The sequence below is a fragment of the Pleurodeles waltl genome, chromosome 8 (genome assembly GCF_031143425.1).
Source record: "Pleurodeles waltl isolate 20211129_DDA chromosome 8, aPleWal1.hap1.20221129, whole genome shotgun sequence".
NCBI classification, from domain to species: domain Eukaryota; kingdom Metazoa; phylum Chordata; class Amphibia; order Caudata; family Salamandridae; genus Pleurodeles; species Pleurodeles waltl.
The window spans coordinates 345060767-345083558 of record NC_090447.1 but is presented as its reverse complement, the minus strand read 5'-3'; the positions used below and the strand labels follow the sequence as shown (position 1 = coordinate 345083558).

The window sequence follows — 22792 nt, the reverse complement described above, 5'->3', positions numbered from 1 at the left end:
CTGAACGCATTGCAAGAAACTGGATGCATGAACTGTCCTTGATCCACCCGATGTTAAAGTTGCTTAGCTAGAATTTTCTGAAATGTACCGGCAGACAGGAGATGATGAAGACAATTTGATACAATTATGTATAGAGGAGGCTAAATGTACTTTCCCACGACTTGAACAAAAGAGGCACTGACTGAAGAGGAACATGCAAACATTTCGATACCTGAAGAGCCGGATAATGAGGACATCGTATGGCGAAGCAATCCACATCTTGTGAAAAGACTAATATTGAAATTTGTAGATTTGGTAAACAAATACTATAGTTTAAAGTCATATCTGCTGACTGACCTATTAGGAATTAGGGGGGGGAAGGACTGGGAGACAATAATAAAAAGTCATGACAAGGGGCTAAAACTTCAGATGCTAGGGGAGAATTGATGACGTCAGGAGACGCTGTCCGAGGTTCTGTTATTGGGCTCATACTCTGTGAGCCTGATGCGTGGCTGACTAATTGTTGACCTGAAGACGAAGATTTACTTTGTTGCTGATCCATTCTGTGGATAGGTAGCTATGAAAATGTGACTGACTAGCTTGTGCCTTTTCTTCTAGGTACCAATTGCGCTGCTTTATAGATTTTCACTTAGAAAGATGTTTTCCAAATTCACGTTTTTTTCTCTAAATTGTTTTGCATGAAGCCCCACATGCTAATGCTAATCTTGGTTAGGTAGGCTTCCTAGGGGTGACGGTTGACAGTGACAAATGACTGACTAGCTATTTGCTGAACTCTGCTATTGATGCTGGAATCTTTATTGGTTTTTATTCAAGCACGTTTTCCTTCAAGTTCTGTTTGACTACGTCATTCGCGTTACAATTAACAAACCAAAAATTGAGTTGATTGAATAAAGATTGAGCTAACCAATGAATTAGTATTGTAATCAATAGGGAAATAAAACTTGATTAACTCCTTTACCGAGTTGTGGTTATTCATGGAAGATGTATTAGAGTTGTTTTTCTATAGAATGTTTCTTGATTATTGATGTTGATTATTGAGAGGGTATTTGCTGCATGACTAGGATACTCCATGTGATTCAAAAGGTTCATTGACCTATACGCGCCCCCTTGTAAGTTTACTTACTAAGGACCAGGCGCGTTTGCACCCCCAACATTTCTTCCAGGCACTCAATCTGAGTAAATCATACCCATACCATTAGTTAAAAACATTTGGTTATAGAGTTTGCCAGCAGTTGATACTTATCACGTTTGTTCAATGTTGTGGCTCTCCTCTGATCCATAATTACAGTCCACAAGTAACCCTATTGACAAGAAGGGGGCCAAGAGGGGCGCCCAGACCAGCCTCCTTCAGGGTCTTCTGAACACACACTAGACTGCTCTTGGCCCAGTTTTCACTTGCTTGCGTCCTGCGTTGCAGGGAAAAAAGTACACACCATAAACCACATTGCCTCCCCCTCTCCCTGAGGGTTGCTGAACATTGAAGTTCCCCAGCACAGGTCAGAAAAGTCCCCTGAAGCATGCCATGCTCTAGGGAAATTGTGAGCTATATAGGACAGAGGCTCCTCCTCTACCCGAGGGTTGGTTGTTGATGTTGAAGTCCCCCAGCACAGTGAAGGAAAGTCCCCTGAAGCATCCCATGTGACAAATCATTGATTACTGACAACGGAAAATCTGACCATCCAACACCAATCTTATGACTTAATACTTCATTCCACCAGTGACAAAAAACCATAATAAAAAGCCAAGTCAAGAATAAAAGTTCTTTAAAAATATCTCTTGGAACATTAGCAATTAACAAACTGAGCAGTCTTAGTAAAACAAACCACGTTTTATCCAACTTGAAAAACTGAAATAAAGGCATTTATTTTATACAAAAAATATGCATGTATAACTAAGTTACTGCTTTTAGCAAAATATCAAGTTGGATTCCAAGTAAATCAAGTTAAGTTAGATAAAATCTAAATACTGCTCATGGAGATACATTTGGAGATATATTCTAGCAGACAAATATTAAAGAGAAGGAAACAACATTAGTTCATCACCTTTAGAAGCACACTATATATACATAATACAAGGAAAATAATCCTTACATTATTAGATGGCACTTCTTTTAATACATCCTTATTAAGTCACCATTAGTTTTCTTCTAGACTTAAATCTACAGTTTCTCTTCACTGCAGTTTCTACTAACATAACTGTCAAACGTACTGCTCTGACAACCACCTCTCCTGCTGCTACACTCACAGTCAACCTTTGCCTTTCTCCCCTCCTCTCCCCACTACAGTGCAGGATGAGGTACAGAGAAGAATATCTTATTCCACCTTGGACAACATCAGGCTATTCTATCTTACGAATTTCACTTCACTTGCTTTATTTTCCCTTACTCTAGTTTCTCCTTAATAAATGTCCCTTTGGTCTTCTCTCATTCCATTGTGTAATGTCCAACAAAGTATTACTAATACCCTTCTCCTGCTTTACTCTTCTATAACTAGGTGTTTGCAACCTAAACTCCTAATGTGACATGCCCATTCAGGTTTTCCTAAAATTCCTGATCATATCACCTGGAGCGTTACCCCAAACACATGTGGCTACACTCAACCTTATTTCCCACTCTATACCATTCTTTCTTTCTTTCTTCCCCCTCCATATCTGATCATTAGCTCTTTCTGTGTTCCTTTTCTTACACCTTAGACTTCACTTTTATTTGATAGAGATAAACAAAATGCTGACCCATCCACTTTGGCCTCCTCCATCTGCTTAAATGTAAGCCAAAGTCACTACTGCAGACATTAAAATATTCAACTCATGCTAGGAAACCAAACCTCTGTCTGTATTTCATGATTTATTTTGCATAACAATGGACACCTCTGGAGCAATAAAGACTATCTCCAATTGCATCCCCATTTCTTCTCTTCTACATGCTTTAGAATATTAAACTAAATCATGTTTCCATCTCTTTAGTTACTTTTTTTAATTAGGTGTTTCACTGTCCCATTGCCTGAGATCTCTTTTAGGTCTCCCAGTTTCTCAGCCTAAAACAGATTTTCTACACTGCATTTTCTACTGTTTCTCCTCTAACATCTCTATATCATCCTTTGATAGTTTAGTACCCTTCACTCATCAACAAATCTGACATATCTGCCCTTCTGAAACGGCATAGCACTACTGCCCCTCAACTGATCCATTGGCTGATTCACATACCACCCAACTTCATCCTCCTACTTTTTGTCAAAACATTCTTTATCTTTGACTTTCTTCTGATCCCGCCACAATTCATTAAAAAAAGGCACTTATTTTTTCCTTACTTATGAAATGTTATCAGGGTCTGAGTTTCGGGTTAATCATTCTATTTCACTCCTCTGGTATCTTTCAAAACACTCAGAATGACACTTCTGTCACCATCTCACAACCTTCTTTAAAATCTACTATTGGCTCCCTCACCTTAAATCATGCTGCAAACAGTTCAGAATTTGCTGTATTACACCACATTAACTCCCCTAGTTATGCTAAAGAGTCTTCTTTTAGTTCGTTTGAACCTGTTTGCTGCTTCTGACACTGTGGCTAATCCAACTTCATCGTGCTATGTCTTTGGTTTATTGGTTTCTGGTCTCTCATGGTTTTCATCCTTTCATAATGGATAGAGTTACTTGGGACAATCATTTCCACATTTTTTGTTTTGTTATGTAGATTTGCATTACGCAGCTTATTACCCGTGAGGGTATCCAGATGCTGGAGTGCAGGCCCAGCTTTGCTCCTAGTTGAACAGTCGGATCTTCAATTTCTTGCGGAAGTTGAGAAGTGGAGTAGCAGTCCTGATGTGTAGAGGAAGTCAGTTCCAGTTTTTGGAGGCAATGAAGGAGAACGTGCACCCTTCTGTATTGCTTCTGCAGATGTGGAGGATTTGTGAGTGGGAGAGAGGTGGAGCGTAGCTGTTTGGAGATTTGTTAGAGTTGGAGTTATTTGTTGAGGTACGCTGGTTCTGTGTTGTGCAGGGCCTTATCAGCGTGGATGAGCAGCTTGAATTTGCAGTGTTTCTGGATGGGTAGCCTGTGTGGTTCAGTGAGGTAGGGAGTGTTGGGAGCGCTTCTGGGGACATCTAGGATTAGTCTGTCAGCACTTTGGATGTTTGGGAGTCTCTGCAAGAGTCTGCTGGATATGTCAGCGCAGTGTGTGTTGCCATAGTTGAGTCTGCTACTAATGAGGGCCTGGGAGACCATTAATCATGTGTGCATGAGGAGGCATTAAAAAAATCTTGCGAAACATTCCGAGCATGTGGCAGCAGGGCGCAATCACAGCAATGATCTATTTGTTCCTCATGAGTTTGTCATCAAGGATTAGACTAGGTTTATGGCGTGGCCTGTGCAGGTTGGCGTGGGGCCCAGGTCGGGTAGTCACAAGCTGGATTCCAAGGAAAAGCTCTTAGTTCAGAAGATCAGGATCTCCGTTTTGAGTTTGAGGCATTTCTCTTGCATCCAGCTGGCCACAATGAAGATACAGGTTGTGAAGTTGGACCAGTTGGTTTTGTTCCTGTTGGTGAGAGAGGGGATGAGCTGAGTATTGTTGGCATAGAAGACAATGTTGATGCTATGGGCTCTTATGATGTGGGCAATAGGTGCCATGTTAACACTGAACAGGGTTGAGCTGCTGGAGGAGCCCTGGGAGACATCATAAATGAGCTTCTTGTGTTCAGCGATGAAAGTGGAGAGTCTGACTAGTGTCAAGTTGGAGAGGAAGGAGGTGATGCAATTCAAGACAAGCTCTTGGGTACCCCGGTCCTGGAGTCTGGTGATAAGGGTGCCATGGGAGACGGTGTCAAATGCCGCAGAGAGTTGGAGCAGGATGAGAGTGGGGGTTTCTCCTTGGCCCATGATGGATCTGATGTTGTCTGGTGCTGCCAGATGGCAGTTTCTGTGCTGTGGTTGCAGCGGAACCCTGACTAGGTGAAGTCAGGAGGTGGTGCTGTTTAAGATGGGTGGAGAGCTACTTGTTGATGTTTCTCCGGGACTTTGGCTAGGAACTATATGAGCAAGATGGGCCTATAGCTGCTGAGATTTTTGGGTGCCCGGCGAGGGTTTCTTGAGAAGAGCAGTGATCTCTGTAAATTACCAGCGGTCAGGGAAGTTTCAGCTGAGGATGGAGCAGTTGGTGATGGTGGTGAGGTTGGAGCTGATCAGTGTGCTTCCTAGGTTGTACATGCGGTGAGGGCAGGCAACTGAGGGGGACCCTGAGTGGATGGTCTACATGATTCTGACTGTGTCATCTGTGGTGACATGGCTCCAGTTCTTTAAGAGGTGAGTGTTCCTGGTGGTGGTGGGGGGAGGTTGCATGATGTCCTCAGAGGAAAACTTAGTGATTGGACTCCAACTTTATCTCTTTCTGAATGCAAGAAATACAGCTAACTGCCACAACAATAACCATCCATTATTCACCACTTTTCTGAGACCAGATGGCAAAGCTTTCCTTACCCCTCTACACAACTCACCTCAAGGCTGTAACAACTTTCAATGAACTCCCATACTGACCATGATGAAACGATCCAAGCAAAAAAATGAAGGTTTTCAGAGCTTGTGTGAACTGTATCCTACTTTCAAGCCTGGACACAACAATTCAATTATTATAAAGAGAATATACATGTGAGCCACCACACAATGACCTTCCTGAAACACACTCTTGACACTGCCACCTCCACAAAATCTGTAAGACAAACACAATTGTGCTCTTGACCAAACCTGCGGTGTCCTGAATAAACACAATTTGGATAACAGCAACACACCATCTCTGCAAACAACCTCAGAGAGTATTCACAATGCTGTCCCCATGAATGTAGCAACTAAATCTCCTGCTCCTCAGGAAGATAATTTACAAGACAAGCTGGGACTCAGATCTGGGGGACTCAGACACTGTAACAGGAAATAGGCATCCTTTCTTCAGACCTTAACACTATACTTGCTTAAAACAGATGTTACTGAGTTCAAAGCTCATCATAGTGACCACGCATATAGAGTGGTCTACATTTCTACATCATGAAACACAAAGACCCTCAAGTAACTCTCTAACAAAGACGTTGAGGCTTTCCTAGACACCTCTAAATTCTCAGTCCTAAAGAGCTCACCCATTAAGATCTTCACAATAGTGGGTAAATGCCAAGCAGTAAATTTAACAAACTAACATAAGTCCAGATTTCTTCCCCAATGGATGCCTCTAATACTTTGCTCAAACAGGTCTTTAACCACACCAGAGATTGCAGATATGATTACCAACAAGAAACCTGTTCCTCATGGAAACTTGGCATAATGATTCCTCATAGCTGGTGATGAACCTATTTGCAACTACACAACACTCAACCACTCAACTTCATCCAGTATCGAAGCACGTGGGGATGCACTGATATTCATCAATGTTATTTTTTTTTTTTTTTTTTAGTTGACAGAGGTATGCAACTTGGCCAATAAGGGACCACAATCCTAGTCAGGGCGAGACACAACACAACCTAAATTATCTTGTGATCATCCTCTGGTAATTTGGCACAGAGCAGGCAGGTCTAACATTGGAGGCAATGAGTAAAGTATCAGTGCAATAACTGATACAGAAACACATTGAAAACACCACAAAAAATACTCCACACCAGTTTGGAAAAATAGATAATATTTATCTGAATAAAACAAGACCAAAACAACAAAGGTCCAAAGAACACAGGTCAAAATATCACTTTTTAGAGGTTTAAATAGATCTTAATCCATTGGAATCAATGGATCTATCACTTTAGCACGAAGTACCTGGACAGCGTCAAAAACAGACGATGCTAGCCACAGGGGAGGTGAGGTGCTGGAAAAGCAAAGCGATGGTTTGATTCCTTACTGCGCAGGCGACTTGATGCGTCAATTCTTTCTTTGCAGGAAAGAAGACGCATCAATTTCTGGACACACAGACTCGGTTCCTTAATACGGGGTGATGACAAATTGAAGCCCAGGTATGATGCATGGAAAATCCAGATGTGCTGCGATGATGGAACCGCGGTGAAAAGGCGCTGCTTCAATTCTGCAGCTGCTGTATCAATTTTTCAGCCACAAGACAAGTGCTGCATAGATTCTGCAGGCGTTGCATCGATTTTCAGCCGCGAGACTGTGTTGTGTCAATTTTTCCAGAGCGGCCCATTGAGGCATGGATTTTCTCCTTTAGGTGACATTTCTGATGGATCTGAGACTTCTTAACAGGAGGCAAGCTTACAAGCCATTAGAGATCACTTCTAGTGGGTAGGCAAAGTCTATCCACCAGAGTCATGGGGCAACAGGGCAACAAGCAGAAGAGCAGTCCTTCCAAGAAAGCAGTCCTGTTGAGTCCTTTGGGCAGCACTGAAGTCCGTCTGACAGAGTCCAGCTGTAGGTCCAGAAGTGTTTCATTTTAGGGAGTCAGGAACCCAGTATATGTACCCAAATGTGCCTTTGAAGTGAAGGAGACATCAAAGAGTGGTTTTGAAGTGCACCAATTCCCCTTTCAACCGAGCCCTGTCTGCCAGATCTGCAGGGGACTATCAGTAATTTGGGTGAGGGTTAAGCCACTACCCACTGAAATGCAAATGAGCCCACCCTTCATGTCCAGGAAGACCAATCTGTATGCAGGTGCAGCTGAGTGTCTTGAGTCTATGGCTGTGTGGGTGGAAAGCACAAGGGGAGCTGTCAACAGGCACAGACCAGATGTGGTTTGGACACAGGTTGGAAGGCACAGAGAGCAGTAAGTGCAGAGAAATGCCTAGTTTCTAAAGTGGCATTTCTAAAATAGTTATGTTAAATCCAACTTCACCAGCAAGCATGATTTCTCACTACCATTCCAAACATGACAATGCCACTCCTTTCAGAGCAGAAATTACCATTTAAAAACATACAAAGGAATTACCAATGCTGGCCTACGAGACAAGCTGGCTTCACAATAGTGAAAAACGGCTTCATGAGTTTTTCACTACCAGGACATGTAAAACTTACAAGTACTTGTACTGTCCTCTATTTACAAGCACCATGAACTATGGGTTACCTAAGGTATACCTTAGGGGTGACTTATATGTAATAAAATGGGGGGTTTAAGGCTTGGCAAGTAGTTTTAATTGCGAAGTCGAAGTGGCGGTGAAACTGCACACACAGACCTTGAAATCGCAGGCCTGGGACATGGTTAAGGGGCTACTTATGTGGGAGGCACAATCAGTGTTGCAGGCCCAATAGTATTTAATTTACAGGCCCTGGCCACATATAATGCACTTTACTAGGGACTTATAGGTAAATTAAATATGCCAGTTAGGTAGGAGTCAATGTTACAAAGTTTAGGGGAGACAGCATAAGCACTTTTGCACTAGTCAGCAGTGATAAAGTTTGCAGAGTCCTAAAACCAGCAAAAACGAGAGCAGAAAAATGGAGGGAGGCAGGCAGGTAAAAAGCTGTGGGAAGACCACCCTAAGAATATTGGGTCTAACGTCCACCCCAGCTAAAAGTGGGGAGAGCTACCAAACCCCTTGGGAGCTCTCTTCACTAAGGCAGAAGAATCTGGAGAGACCATCAGCATTGGCGTGGTCAATTCCTGGGCGATGCTCCGCTGTAAAGTCCATTTCCTGTAGGGAGATGGACCACTTCAAGAGTTTAGGATTTCCACCCCCCATTTGCATGAGCTATCTGAGGGGGCCTGTGGTCTGTCTGAACCCAGTAGTGAGTCCCAAACAGGTATGGTCTCAGCTTCTTCAGTGCCCAGACCACGGCAAATGCTTCTCTTTCAATGGCACTCCACCTCTGTTCCAGTGGAAGTTACCTGCTAATGAAGGCTATTGGTTGGTCTAGGTCCTCCTCATTCAGCTGTGCTAAAACTACCCCTATGCCATGGTATGAAGAGTCTGCCTGCCCAATGAATTCCTTTAAGCAATTAGGGGCCCAGAGCACAGGTGCTATGCACATGGCTTCCTTCAGAGAATCCAAGGTTTTCTGACAAGCCTCTGCCCAGATAACCAATCTGGCTGCTTCTTAAAAGTCAACTCAGTTAATGGCGGAACAATGGTGCCACAGCTCTTAATGAATCTTCTGTAGCAGATTTTTATAAAAAGACCAAGATCATCAAAATCGGGTAAGTACTTTTTAAGTTAAGTTTAGAAAGTGTCTCAGTTCTGTGCGTAATTTTGCGCCATAGGAATCAATGGAGAAAATACTTTGAAAATGCACATAAAATCAGGCAATAGGTTTACTAATGTCTCCTTCTGCAGACAGGTTAAGGCTGTCGGTGGGCCCTGTGGACAAGCTGGAGAAGTTCGGGCTGCTCCCGGTTTCGGCAGTAGCAGCTGCAGAAAGTCATTGGATCTGGTGCAAGCCCAGTGCAGGGGACCACTTGAAAAAGCACTGCACAGGTGGATTTCAATCTGAGTCCAGTGGGCCCCCTTGGAGTGTCGAGGTCCCAAGGGGTGGAGGACCCTTAGGGCACAGCTTGATCCTCGGTACAGGGAACAGGGCGGCTGGGTGCTGAGTGAATCAGTGGGCAGGAGCTTTGCACAAAGGTACCCATGGAAGCAGGAGGCAGGTTGCTTTGAGCTTGCAGGTCAGTAGGGGCACTCTGGTGAGAAGTCCCTTGGCTGGGGCTTCGTCCTGGTCCTTTACAGTCTGGAGTGGACTGTCCTTCTCCGAGTCCGATGTTGAATGACCAGTACACCTGGGGCTGTTGTACGGTTCGGTCACTGGAGGTCGCAGTGCCACCAAACGTGGCATACTTGTATGCTTCGTCTTTTGCGGTCCATCAGGTGAAATGTGGTCTGACTCCAGTGTCCGGTTCCTTGGTCAGCAGACAGTCAGTGAACTGGACTTCACTGGTCTTTTGGTCTTTGTTACAGGAGAGTGATACCTTCACTCTAGAGGGAGGTCTTCAGTGATTTTCAGAAGTGTGGAGGTCCTCAGGGGGATTTTAGAGTCCGTCCGATGTCCAAGCAACCCCTCAGCGGCAAGTGTTCAGTCATGGGTGCAGCTGGCAGGGCTTGGAGCCTGCCTCTTGGTGCAGCAGAGCTTCAATTCTCAATCCTTGGGTCAACTTTGTTGCTGGTCTTCTTGTGTCCTGGAAATCTGACTCTCTGGTCTAGGAGTGCTCACTAAATACTGTATTTAGTGGGCATTTAGGAGAGTACCTATGAGTGCCCAATGGGTCACCCTACCTTAGGATGGCCACACCACTATGTGACCAATTCCTGTGGGCAGAGGTCACATCCCTACACCCGATTGGCTATACTTTTTCCATGCAAGATGGAGGAAAATTAAATGGAGGGGGTCACCTTGCATGCAACACCTTAGGGGTCCTTTGTGTGTCTTCCCGCCGTTGCCCCTGCCAGAAGTGGAGGCTTGCAAAGGGGAGGCCATCTGCTGCAAGCAGCAGGCTTGGGGGTCAAGTATCAAAGGTGGTAAGCCCATTCAAGCTCACCAGCAGGGCCGTGCACATTCTTGAGGAGGGAGGTGTGACACCTCCAATGCAAGAAGGGCTTTGTTCTGGGACCCAGAGAGCATGCGCTCTCACCCCAAGGTTCCAGAATCGTGTTTGGTGGTGGCAGTCTGGTTGGAATCGGCCAGCAACCATGCTAGATGTTGGTTAGCTTTGCAGGGTCACTTCTAAGGTGGCCCCTGGGTGTACACTGCAATAAATCCAATACTGGTACCAGTTTGGATTTATCATTCTGAGTTCTTTGATGCCAAACAACCCAGAGCTCAGAGTGGCCATCATGTAGCTGTGAAACTCGTACTGACCAGTACCCAGCACATGCATTTAAAATGGCTTCTCTGTTCACTTCTATGTCCTCGGTTTGGGAAGGACACAGTAGGGCATATTGCTCATATATATGTACCTACACATACAGTATAGTGACCCTGCACTATAGCATAGTGGCTGGAAGACCTGCCATAGGGGTGACCTACCTATATTGCATGAAGTGCATAGTGGACAGGGCACACAGCCTGTGTGCGATGTCGAGTCTGCATTTTGGGATTGCATCAGGACACTCAGCCTGCAATGGCAGTGCTGAGTGCATCTGAATGTATGGCCCTAGAAGGTAGCACAATTTGTGCGGCGGCCCTCATGGGCCTACCCTTACTACCCCATGCCCTGGGTACCTAAGTACCATTTACTAGGCACTTGTAATGGCAGCTAAAGGTGTTGCAAATTATGCCAATGCATCACAGCAGTTTTGGGAAAGAGATCTGGCCCAGGGAACTTGGTGAGCATGGACTCTGGGTACTAAACAACTCTGAAACCACATTAAATACCAGGCAAAAAGGGGGGGGGGACTATCCATGTCAAGAGAAGCACTTTCTCATAGTTGACAAAAACTCTTGAAATTCAAAGGACTTCCGGACCAACTAAAAAAATTGGATCTGCGGCCAGAGACCTTAAAGGGGTGCAGCTGACATTGTGACGGGATGTGGTGAAGTTTCACTTCAGTATCTTATGCTCCTGCTTGAACTTGGACTTCAAGGTAAAGGAGGACTTCAAGCACAAAGTTAAGATGACGTAGGAACAGCTCTGGACTGGAACAAGTCCATGGCCACGTCTTGGAGTGTGAGCGGGACTTAGGCAAAAACTGCAACAACTTCTTTTGGTCATCTATATACAGCTTCGCCTTACTGTCTTGGATCGCCTTCAGGTGCATGAGGGTCTAGAGCATGATTTAGAATCATGTTCTGACAGATGCCAGGCACCAAACACAAACTTCATGCAGGTCCATGACTGACATCTGCTTCTTGCAGTCACAGCATGGCTTGAAGCTTGTCATTTTGGGTGGGGACATGTTCTCTGGCACACAGGTGAAACTGCTTATGAAGTCACTGGAAAACCAACAAAGTTGGGAGCGGAGTTCTGGATCCACGTCAGGAGCAGAAAGAAAGCAAATTATGTCAGCATGCAGCAGTGGCACTTATACGAGGCTCTGCTCCATCACTTCCAGGGCAGGAAGCAGTCAGTGTAGAACCGCACAATGCCACCTACCAGCACAAGAGAGCACTGCTATTGAAAAGATTTCCATGTGCAAACCGGTGCCTGGGAAGTATTTTAAGGTGAAAAATCGTAGGTTAGTATTTATCAGAAAGTTAGATCTATTTAAAAGAAACAAAATGAGGAAATCGAATAACACAATACCTGGCAACTGCTTCACTGTAGACAAAGCCAGCATCTGCTCTTTTCACTATTTCAAAGCACAAATCGGCTCCATCCATACTGTTAGGAAAGAAAATGGAAAGGGTTCAATATGCAAACAAACAAATCATCAGCAGATCAACATAAAAAATTATGTCACAAAACAATGCGCTTTCAAATCCTCCAAGGAATAAAAACAACCCGAGTGCAAAAAAATAAAGCAAATGCTACATGTTGAAAAGTTCCAAACTAAAAATTGGATTTTATTAAGACTATCTGGAGCATGAGGAAAGACTGCACCTGCAAGCTGGCAGTTGTCAGCAGTAGTATTTTGAGAAACGTAGTAATACAAATATTTGTAATGTCTGCGCGATTTAAGTGCTCACAAATGCCCTGATTACAAGTGACTTCTTAACACTGAAGGGTCTGGTAACTGCAGTTACTGACAACATTAAATTATGAGATACGAGGGAATATCACAAATCTATTCACTTTCACCCAAATATTTGAGGTGATGAAAGCAACCGAAATGTGTGTGTATGTCCAGGCCAAAATGAGGACTCACAAGAAGTAGGGAGGCCAGGCCAGAAGTTAGTGATATCCACGGTAATTCCATATTTTTTAGTGGACCTTCAAGGTCCAGGCCATAATGGGCCACATTTACACGCCTTCGGAGTTACTAATATCAATAATTCGGGTGCGGGATTTCTACCCCATTTCCTTGTCCAACTGTAACGAGGGCCATATAGGTGGCTTACTAAAGACATAACAGTAACTGCAGCTCTCCTATTTTGCAGATTACTTCAAATAGCAAACGTGAATGTTCTTCAGGACACAACACAGGTAAGTAGAATTACAGCCATAGCACAATATGGCATTTACCCACAAGTCATAAATGTATGTTTTCTTCCGCTCTTGCCACCCTTCTTTGGTCCTCGTTCTTCAAACATACAGTGGAATGCTCCAGTGGGCATTCACATCTTAAGGCCTAGCCCATCTCCCACTTATCTCCCCTTAGCTCTTGTTCTTTAACTTAACAATCTGACAACACGATGAACTCCCTTTTTTGATTTTCATGGACTGCAATGTAAGGCTGTCTATTTTCTCTATAATTATGTTTTAATATGCTTGAATGGAGAAATTGGGAGGACTGGGACAAATTCTATTCTCTGTGTGATGTGCTTGAGAACATAATCATGACTCTTACAGTTGAAGAAATGTGATTTTTTTAATTTTCATGTACTTGCATGTATTGCATGCCCCTCACACCCACTCCACTTTGGGGAAGGCAGAATGGTGGTTTACCCCCTCTCTCTGGCAGACCATATGTCAAAACTTCACCAAAAGAAATCTCAAGTTTCTCTCATTTGCTACGGGGGATACATGCAGAACTCTTGGTTGGCAGCTACCCAGGGAAGCCTACCAATTCTTGGATTTCTTTTTTTTTTTTTTAAGGTTTTTTAAAAACTTTATTTGTTTTTGTCCACAAAATTGTTCAAGTCAAACATAGACATTAATTTACTCCCAACGTGAGGGAGGGTCATGATAAAAAATAGATGTAGAATTTCAGAGTAATCTAATGCACAAATAACTGGAATGGTAATAATGGAGTACAGTAAATACAGAGGGCGACATACATCTTCAGTGTAAGGAAGCATTTGATTTTCGAGAACAAGGAGCATCTGCATTGGGGTCAGAGAAGCAACTCAGGCTCAGGAGGATTATCTCAATGGGGAACGATGAGCTCTGGGTCGGCCAGGGTCAAAAGGTAGTCCCTTAATGACTGCCATGTGTCTTTCGGGCGGGATGTGGGGGGTTGAAGGGCGGCGTATACCTCACTGGTCGTGTCACAAGATATGAGTCTCCGCAGCCAAGCTTTTGTTGTAGGAGGAAATTTGGAACCTCAATACAATGCTATCTCTCGCCAAGGTGTCAGCAGGGCAATAGCTGCAAAGCACCTCAGAGATTTAGTGATGCCCTCAACATAAACCAACAACGCCATTAGGGGATCAGGAGTGTTAGGGGCGTCCAGCATCAATGTTAGCCTATTAAATACGTTGCCCCAGAATGGCGCTATACTGTCGCATGTCCAAGTCATATGGGCAAAATCTGTAGTAGGTGACCTACATTTGGGGCACGCAGAAGTGCGCGCCGGGTCTAGTTTGGCAATAGCGGTAGGTGTCATATAAGCTCTACGGACACATTTTTTATGTATTAGTTTGTGTCGGTGATTGAGGGATATTGCGCATGTTTGGGCGCAGCATGTGTACCATACCTTATCCAACAAAGGGTATCACAGCTCTGCCTTGCAGGCACCCTGCATTTTCTAATTTTGAATCGGAATGAGGTCAGACTTGTGTTATATCGTTTGAATATTATGCCAATTCCCGTAACAGCTGTTATAATCAATGTGAGGGGTGAGAAGTCATTGGTGCCAGTGAGTAAGAGGGCACGCAGCGCAGTCTGCAGACAGCGCAGTATAAATGAATCCATGTGTGTAGTGGAGCCAAATCGTGAACCTTCCTTCCGTGAAAAAACATGGCTGTCCGGATCACCCATAGTATGAAGATTTAAAGCAGAGCGTGTGCTTTTAACTAGATTCTCCTGTGTGAGCGGGAGCCAAGGGTTATCTCCCAATGGGATTGTCGGGGTGTATAGGAGGCCACATGCCGGGAGGCAGGCCAACCTAACGCAAGGCCCAAAAGGTAGTAGCAAGTATGTGTATGTCTAATAGGTCTATAGCTATTATAGACGGGACAAGTGTACTCAGGGGGGTTGAAGCAGCTAAGTACCCCTCCGGAATGAGGTACAGAAGGCAACCATCTGCACGGTACCAATAACCTGCGCAGTGCCATTGTGCTGCCAAATACTAAAACTGATACGGGAGCATCAGAATCTCCCATCAGATGTGTGGGCACACATACCAGATGCACAAATGAGCTCCTGAGTGTCGTGAAGAACAAATTGGTCAAAAGGATTGGTATATTTACAAATAAGTATAAAAACAGTGGTAGTATCACCATCTTGAGAATGGCAATACATCCAGCAATGGACAGGGAGAGACGTATCCACCGGTCTATCTGCATGTTCAGCTTGTCGATAGCTGGTCTGTAATTTAGTCTGATTATCTGTGCCCTGTTGTGATGGATGTATATACCCAGATATTTACTACACCAGGAGAGAGGGCACTCTCAGTCCACAGGAATAGCTGCCTCTGCAAGTGGAAAAAGTTCTGATTTGCTCCAGTTGATAAGCAACCCGAAAAAAACACTAAAGCAGCAGATCTCCTGCAGAACCGGGGCCAAATTATCAGCAGGGTAGGGAACAGCAGAACATCACCCGCATAGATGGAGATTAGCAGTGGGCCAGACCGGAAGGGCAGGCACCTATATAAATGTTTCTCCTGCAGGTGTAGTACAAGTGGGTCCATAGCAATAATGAAAATCAGGCAGGGGTGATGGGGACAACCCTGTCTAATCCCTCTAGTGATGGGAAAGCAGGTGTTAGGAATCTATTAACCCTAATCTGCGCCATTGGTGAATAATAAAGGAGCATAATGAGGGAGATGCAGCCACACGGCATACCAAGTTTGCGAAGGGTCGCTTTCAAGAAAGGCCATTCTAAAGGATCAAGGGTCTTCTCCACAGGAGAGGCACTGTAGCTAGGACAGTAGGGAACACCCTTTGAAGGGCTGTGAACACCGTGCATAGGTCAAGCGATGTGGATTGGTGTGGGACAAAACCAGATTGGGTGGACGAAATAATTTGGTCCATTAGAACGAACAAACGGTTTGGCCAGGAGTTTAGCTAGGATTTTACTGTCAAACTTCAATAGTGACAATGGTCAGTATGAGCCACATAATTTTGGATCCTTGCCAGGCTTTAATAATAAAAGTGATCACCACCTCCTGAAGCCTGGGTGGGAGCACGCCACATTCCAGCACCTCCCTGTACGTCTGATAGGCGGGGGCTAATATATGCTTGTGTGTCTTATATAATATCCTGGTAAAACCATCCGATGTGGGTGCCTTAGAGACATCCAGGAAGTCAAGCTCACTGAGACACTGTTGTTGTGCAGTGCTGAGCCATACCATGGCCATCTCCTCGAGGTATTGTGTATAATAGTGGAGAAGCTGTGTCTGCACCTCTTCAGTAGTTGAGACAATGGATCCGTCTGGGTTTTGCAAATCAATTATGTATGAGGGTGACCTAGAGGGCCTAATAAGGCATGCTAAGGTCTGGCCCCGCCTGTCTCCCTGGCTGTAGAGGCACACTCTGGCATACTTGCACAAGAAGCGCACCTCGCTGTCAGCCAAATCCCTAAACTTTTCCATTAAGGAGACACGTTTGTGTAGACGTGGCCCTGCAGAATGAGACACTTCTGGGTCTAGGTCTGTCAAAGCTGCCTCAATTTGAGCAATGCCCTGACGGATATCTTTAAGGACACATGAATGTTTGGCAATGCAAATTCCTCTGATGTATGTATTAAAGGCATCCCACAGTGTAGCGTGAGAAGTAACCAAGTCTTCGTTGGTTGCAAAATATTCTATGATTGCAGTGTGTAATTCAGAGCAAAACGCCTTGTTCTGCAGCATTATTGCAGGGAACTGCCAGGGGCGCTCCAAATACTCCGAACACAGGACATATAACTGAAGCCAGACCGGAGAGTAGTTAGACAGTGTGCGGGGCAGGTGTGTAACAGAACCAAACCAGGGCAGTGTAAATAACTACGTGAGCCAGAAATCTATACCTGACCAAGTATCATGCCGGTCAGAATAAAATGTGTATGTCAGTGCGGAAAAGGGGTGGATTCTCCATGGGTCCAGCAGAGAGAAAGTGTCACACAGATCGCGCAGCACATGCAATTAGTGTTTTTTTACCCGAGGGATGAGGGGCAATGGTGTATAGGCGAAGGTCTTGGAGCATACTGAAATCCCCACCAAGTATCAAATGTTACACAGATTCCCTGTCGATGTGCCTCTGAAGTGTCTGAAAGAAATCAGGGGTATCTACACTAGGGGCGCAGATGTTGAGTAACATAAGCTTGTGACGAGCTAGGGTACCCGCCACCAGGATGTACCTGCCTTGATCATCTGCAAGCGTGTGGTGTGGGTGGAAGGTTAAATGTTTAAGTATACATACCCCACACGAATAGGAGCTATAATTTGAGGCATAGCTATGCAGGCCCCAGTGTTTAGGAAGGCATATCTGGAAGCAGGTGAGGGGTGAGTCTCCTGGAGAAACACTACCTGTGCTCCATGTCTATTTAAATATTGCAAGACCAGTTTCCCTTTTTGGGGATTATTCAGGCCAAGACAGAGAAAACATCCAAAATCGACCTCTGGCTGGAGGTAGATTCAGTTGTCAGTGCACAAAAGAAACTGATATATGAGTCTTGAATGGATGGAAATGAAGATAAACAAAAAAAACATATCAAACAATGACAAATCATGCTGACTGCGAACTTTACCCACCCGGCAGAGAGTGCCCGGTGAATCCCTAAATTCACAACAGAAACAGAAACCCCCTACTGTGTGTGGTATGGTGTGAACCATGGGGTTGGGGTGGGGGTGGGGTGGGGGCAACACAAAAGCGTGAAGCCCTCATTGCAGAGGAGAACGATCAAGTAAGTGTTATAAAAACAAGGTGTGTATATTAAGCATCTCTTGACTAATTAATACGGACACATCCAAGGACTGGTTCAGGCGTCGTCATCCAGACAGCAGATCCGGTGGCAGCTAAAAACATTCAGAGAGCCCAACCCCTATAGACACCACAGGCTAGTCCAGTGTGAATAAGTCCACACTGGATGCCCCACAGGTGTGTGGCGGGGTATGTTTTGGTGATGAACGAGCTGCTGATGATTGTAGGAAAATGCCACTGTTGGCATGGTTACCCCCTAACCTTTTTCCTTTTGTTGATTGAAAGTGTGCTGGGACCCTGCTAACCAGGCCACAGCACCAGTGTTCTTTCCCTAAAACTGTACCTGTGTCTCCACAATTGGCACAGCCCTGGGACACAGATAAGTCCCTTGTACATGGTACCCCTGGTACCAAGGGCCATGTGGCCAGGGAAGGTCTCTAAGAATGCAGCGTGTATTATGCCACCATGGGGACCCCTCACTCAGCACATGCACACCGCCTCACAGCTTGTCTGTGCTTGTGGGGAGAAAATGACTAAGTCGACATGGCACTCCCCTCAGAGTGCCATGCCCACAACCCACTGCCTGTGGCATAGGTAAGTCAACCCTCTAGGAGGCCTTACAGCCCTAAGGCAGGGTGCACTATACCACAGGTGGGGCCATAACTGCATGAACACTATGCCACCTCAGAGTGTAAGCCAATTCTTAGACATTAAGTGCAGGGTAGCCATAAAGAGTATATGGTCTGGGAGTTTGTCAAAAACAAACTCCACAGTTCCATAATGGCTACACTGAAGTTTGGTATCAAACTTCAAACTTCTCAGCACAGTAAACACACACTGATGCCAGAGGGGGATTTATTGAGAAACATCTTAGAGATGCCCCCTGTATACCAGCCCAACTACTAGTGCTAGGCTGGCCAGTTTCTGCCAGCCTGCCACATCCAGACGGGTTTCTGGCCACATGGGGTGAGTGCCTTTGTGCACTCTGTGACCAGGAACAAAGTCTGTACTGGGTTGAGGTGCTTCACACCTCCCCCTGCAGGAACTGTAACACCTGGCGGTGAGCCTCACAGGCTCAAGCCTGGTGTTACAGTGCTCCAGGGAACTCCAGCTAGTGGAGATTCCCACCCCCCGGACATAGCCCCCACTTTTGGCAGCAAGTCCGGAGGAGATAATTAGAAAAACAAGGAGGAGTCACACTCTAGCCAGGACAGCCCCTAAGGTGTCTTGAGCTGAGGTGACCCCTGCCTTAGGAAATCCTCCATCTTGCTTTGGACGATTCCCCCCCAAGAGGATTAGGGATGTGCCCCCCCTCCCCACAGGAGGGAGACACAAGGAGGGTGTAGCCACCCTCGGGGACAGTAGCCATTGGCTACTGCCCTCCAGCCCTAAGCACACCCCTAAATTGAGTATTTAGGGGCGACCCTGAACCCAGAAAAACAGATTTCCTAAAGAAGAAGGACTGCTGACCTGAAAGCCCCGCAGACGACGGAGACAACAACTGACTTGGCCCCAGCCCTACCAGCCTGTCTCCAAACTCGAAGAACCTGCAACAGCGACGCATCCAGCGGGACCAGCGGCCTCTGCTGACTCAGAGGACTGCCCTGCAACCCAAAGGACCAAGAAACTCCTGTGGACAGCGGCTCTGTCTAATCTACAAAGAAGAAAACAACTTTAAAGGGACTCCAGCCTCACTCTGGAAGCGCGAGTCCCCAACACTCTGCACCCGACGCCCCTGGCTCGTGTCCAGCAGAACCAACACTGCAGAGAGGACCACCAGGAGACTACAATGACGTGGACACCCTGAGACGACCTCCACAGCGATGCCTGCAGAGAGAATCCAGAGGCTCCCCCTGACCGCGACTGCCCGGTAACAAAGAACCCGACGCCTGGAAGAAGCACTGCACCAACAGCCCCAAGGCCCGAGAGAAACTAACTACCGGTGCAGGAGTGACCACCAGACGACCCTCTTCGTTGCCCAGTTGGTGGTTGGCCTGAGAAGCCCCCCTGTGCCCTGCTTGCATCGCCAGAGTGACCCCCGGGTCTCTCCATTGATTCCTATCTAAAACTCTACACCTACTTTGCACACTACACCCGGCTGCCCCTGTGCAGCTGAGCGTGTATTTTGTGTGCCTGTTTGTGCCCCCCCCTCCCCAGTGCTCTACAAAACTCCCCTGGTCCGCTCCCCGAGGACACAGGTACTTACTTGCTAGCAGACTGGAACCGGAGCACCCCTAGTCTCAATAGGCACCTGTGTTATTTGGGCCCTATTTTGACCTCTTCACCTGACCAGCCCTGTGTTGCCGGTGCTGTGTGTTTGGGGTTGACTTGAAGCCCCAACGGTGGGCTGCCTATGCCCCGGAGACTGAACTTGTAAGTGCTCTACTTACCTGAGAAACTAACTTGTACTTACCTCCCCCAGGAACTGTTGATTTTTGCAATGTGTCCACTTTTGAAATAGGTTACTACCATTTTTGCCAAAACTGTGTACATTACTGTTTTAATTCAAAGTTCCATATTTACCTATGACAAGTACCTTACTTAATCTTGTGGTTCTAAAATAAATTAAGAAAATATTATTTTTCTATTTAAAAACCTATTGGCCTGGAGTTAAGTCTTTGAGTGTATGTTCTCATTTATTACCTGTGTGTGTACAACAAATGCTTAACACTACCCTCTGATAAGCCTACTGCTCTACCACACTACCCCAAAATAGAGCATTAGTATTATCCAATTTTGCCACTATCAACCTCTAAGGGGAACCCTTGGACTCTGTTCACACTATCTCTTACTTTGAGATAGTATATAAAGAGCCAACTTCCTAGAATGATATATCTTTGGAGTACATTTTGAAGAATTCTATCACCTCTGCAGGTTTGTTAAATATTCACGGCTTGCCTTCAACATCCACTTGAAGCCTGGCAGGGTAAAGCATGCCATATCGGAGGCCATTTTGAGGAGGGCATTCTTTGCTTCTTGCAATTTTCACCTGAGCTCCTGCAACATCACAGTGAAGTCAGAAAAGATGGAGATCGTTGCTCCCTCATACTGAAGGCGGCCTTCAGTATGAGACTAGAGTGCAGTTGCAGAGTAGAGTGGTGTAGAGTGGAGTACAATAGTGCAGAATAGAAAGCAGTGGTGTAGAGTGCAGTTGTGAAGAGTAGAGTGCAGTGGCGTACAGTGGAGTGGCATAGACTAGAGTGGACTAGTGTAGAGAACATTGGCGTAGACTGTTGCAAAGTATAGTGGCGTACTGTGTGGCGGCAGAGCTCTGCAGCGTACAATGCTGCATCATAGAATGCAGTAGCATAGATTAGAGTGGTGCACAGTAGAGTGCAGTGGTGAAGACAGCAGTGGCGCAGAGTGGCATACAGAGCACTGGTAGAGTGCAGTGGTGCAGAGTACGCAGAGCAGAGTGTAGTGCATGGAGTAGAGTAGCGTAGAGTGCAGCGGTGTAGAGTAGATTGTTTCAGAGTAGAGTGAAGTGCTGTAGAGTGTCATTGTTCAGGTTAGAGGGAAGCCTGTAAAATGGAGCGGTACAAGGTAGAGTGCAGTGGCTTAGAGTAGAGTGGCACAGAGTAATGGCGTAAAGTGGTGTTGAGTGCAGTGGCATAGACTGCAGTGATGCAGAGTAAATTAGAGTGTCGTACAGTGGATTGGCATTGAGTGCAGGGGCGTAAAGTGGAGTGGTACAGAAAGGAGTGGTCTGGCAGAGTGGACTGGCATAAAGTGTAGTGGGGTTGAGCGCAGTGTTGCAGAGTGGTGTAGGGTTGAGAGGCCTAGACTAAAGTGGGGTAGAGTGTAGTGGAAAAGGGTAGAGTGGAGTAGCGTAGAGTGCATTGGCATAGAGTGGTGTAGAACAGAGAGGCACAGTAGGGAAGTGGAGAAGAGTGCAGTAGTGTTGAATGTTGCAGAGAGGAGTAGAATGCAGTGGTGTGGAGTGGTTCAAGCGCAGAGTGGAGTATGCATGGTATGGTAGTACACTGCCATTATAGACAACATATTTTCAATTGAAATGACCATTACATTTGCACAGGCATCCAGTTTCACTAATAAAACTACACAGCGTACAAACGAGAATGTGTGGAAATAGTGTTATTTAGTGTACTGATTTCTTTGGATCTTCCTAAAGTAACAATTAACAAAATTGTGGCTAATTTGAGGTTTTGCTAATTCTGCTATATTCTGAAATACTTAGTTTATTTAAGTGTTGTGTGCTAGAAAAAACCCTTTCCTCTACCCCAAGTATCCAGAAAGACTGTCAAATAAATCCTCTCACTTTGAAGTCAGCGAAACAAAAAAACTGAAAAGAATCACCAACCTCCCTTTGAAGACAAAGCCAGACATTTGAATGCACAGCAAATGTGACAAGAACATTTACAGGCCTGTTTACAGAAAGGAGCACTACACTTGTGGAAGAATGTACAAAAAGTAGTGTGAAAAGACTTTGCTCCTTTGAAGGGATGAACTTATTGGACAGCCTAAAACAAATAGCAAATAGAAAGCCAGAAGATATGAGTTACAAACCACAAAGCCAATGGTAAGAAGTTGCGGAATGTATTCCCAGGGAAGCTTTCAGAATGTCCCCAAGACGTCTTGGTAGGCTTTGACCTAACTAGAGATTGTATAGCACTCACAGGTGGGTGGTTTATGTCAAAGTTTGCATCAAACAATGAACTTCTGCTCACATTTATGTGACAGAAATTTTAGGCACTTACAAAGAACGGCAATCACCTTAACATCCTGCATTCCCATGTAGCTCTAAAGAAAAGAACTGTTCACGTTTAGGTGGGCCTAACATACTTAAACAAAACAAAACTATAGACCACAGTGACACTTCATACAGTTCAAGGTTTGTCCACTTTTTGTCTGGTATGCTAGGTCCACCCACAATTGATTGGTACTGTTTTCTTTGCGTAAGTGTGGGAATGAAGGAAAGTATGAGGTTTGCTATTGGCTGCAAGTTATGACATTTTCTATCAAAAAAGTATGAGGAAATAATAGCTTTTTCAACAATA

General features: G+C 45.3%; 1 protein-coding gene across 3 annotated transcripts in view; it reads right to left on the bottom strand.

Moving 5' to 3' along the window:
* The window catches only part of CASK (calcium/calmodulin dependent serine protein kinase), a 1258500-nt gene that overhangs the window by 847773 nt on the left and 387935 nt on the right, over positions 1-22792 (bottom strand). For all 3 annotated transcript variants that reach the window (XM_069204206.1, XM_069204204.1, XM_069204205.1), the window contains exon 4: positions 12136-12213. In XM_069204206.1, the coding sequence (XP_069060307.1) occupies positions 12136-12213 (78 nt within the window). The remainder of the gene's footprint in view (positions 1-12135; positions 12214-22792) is intronic.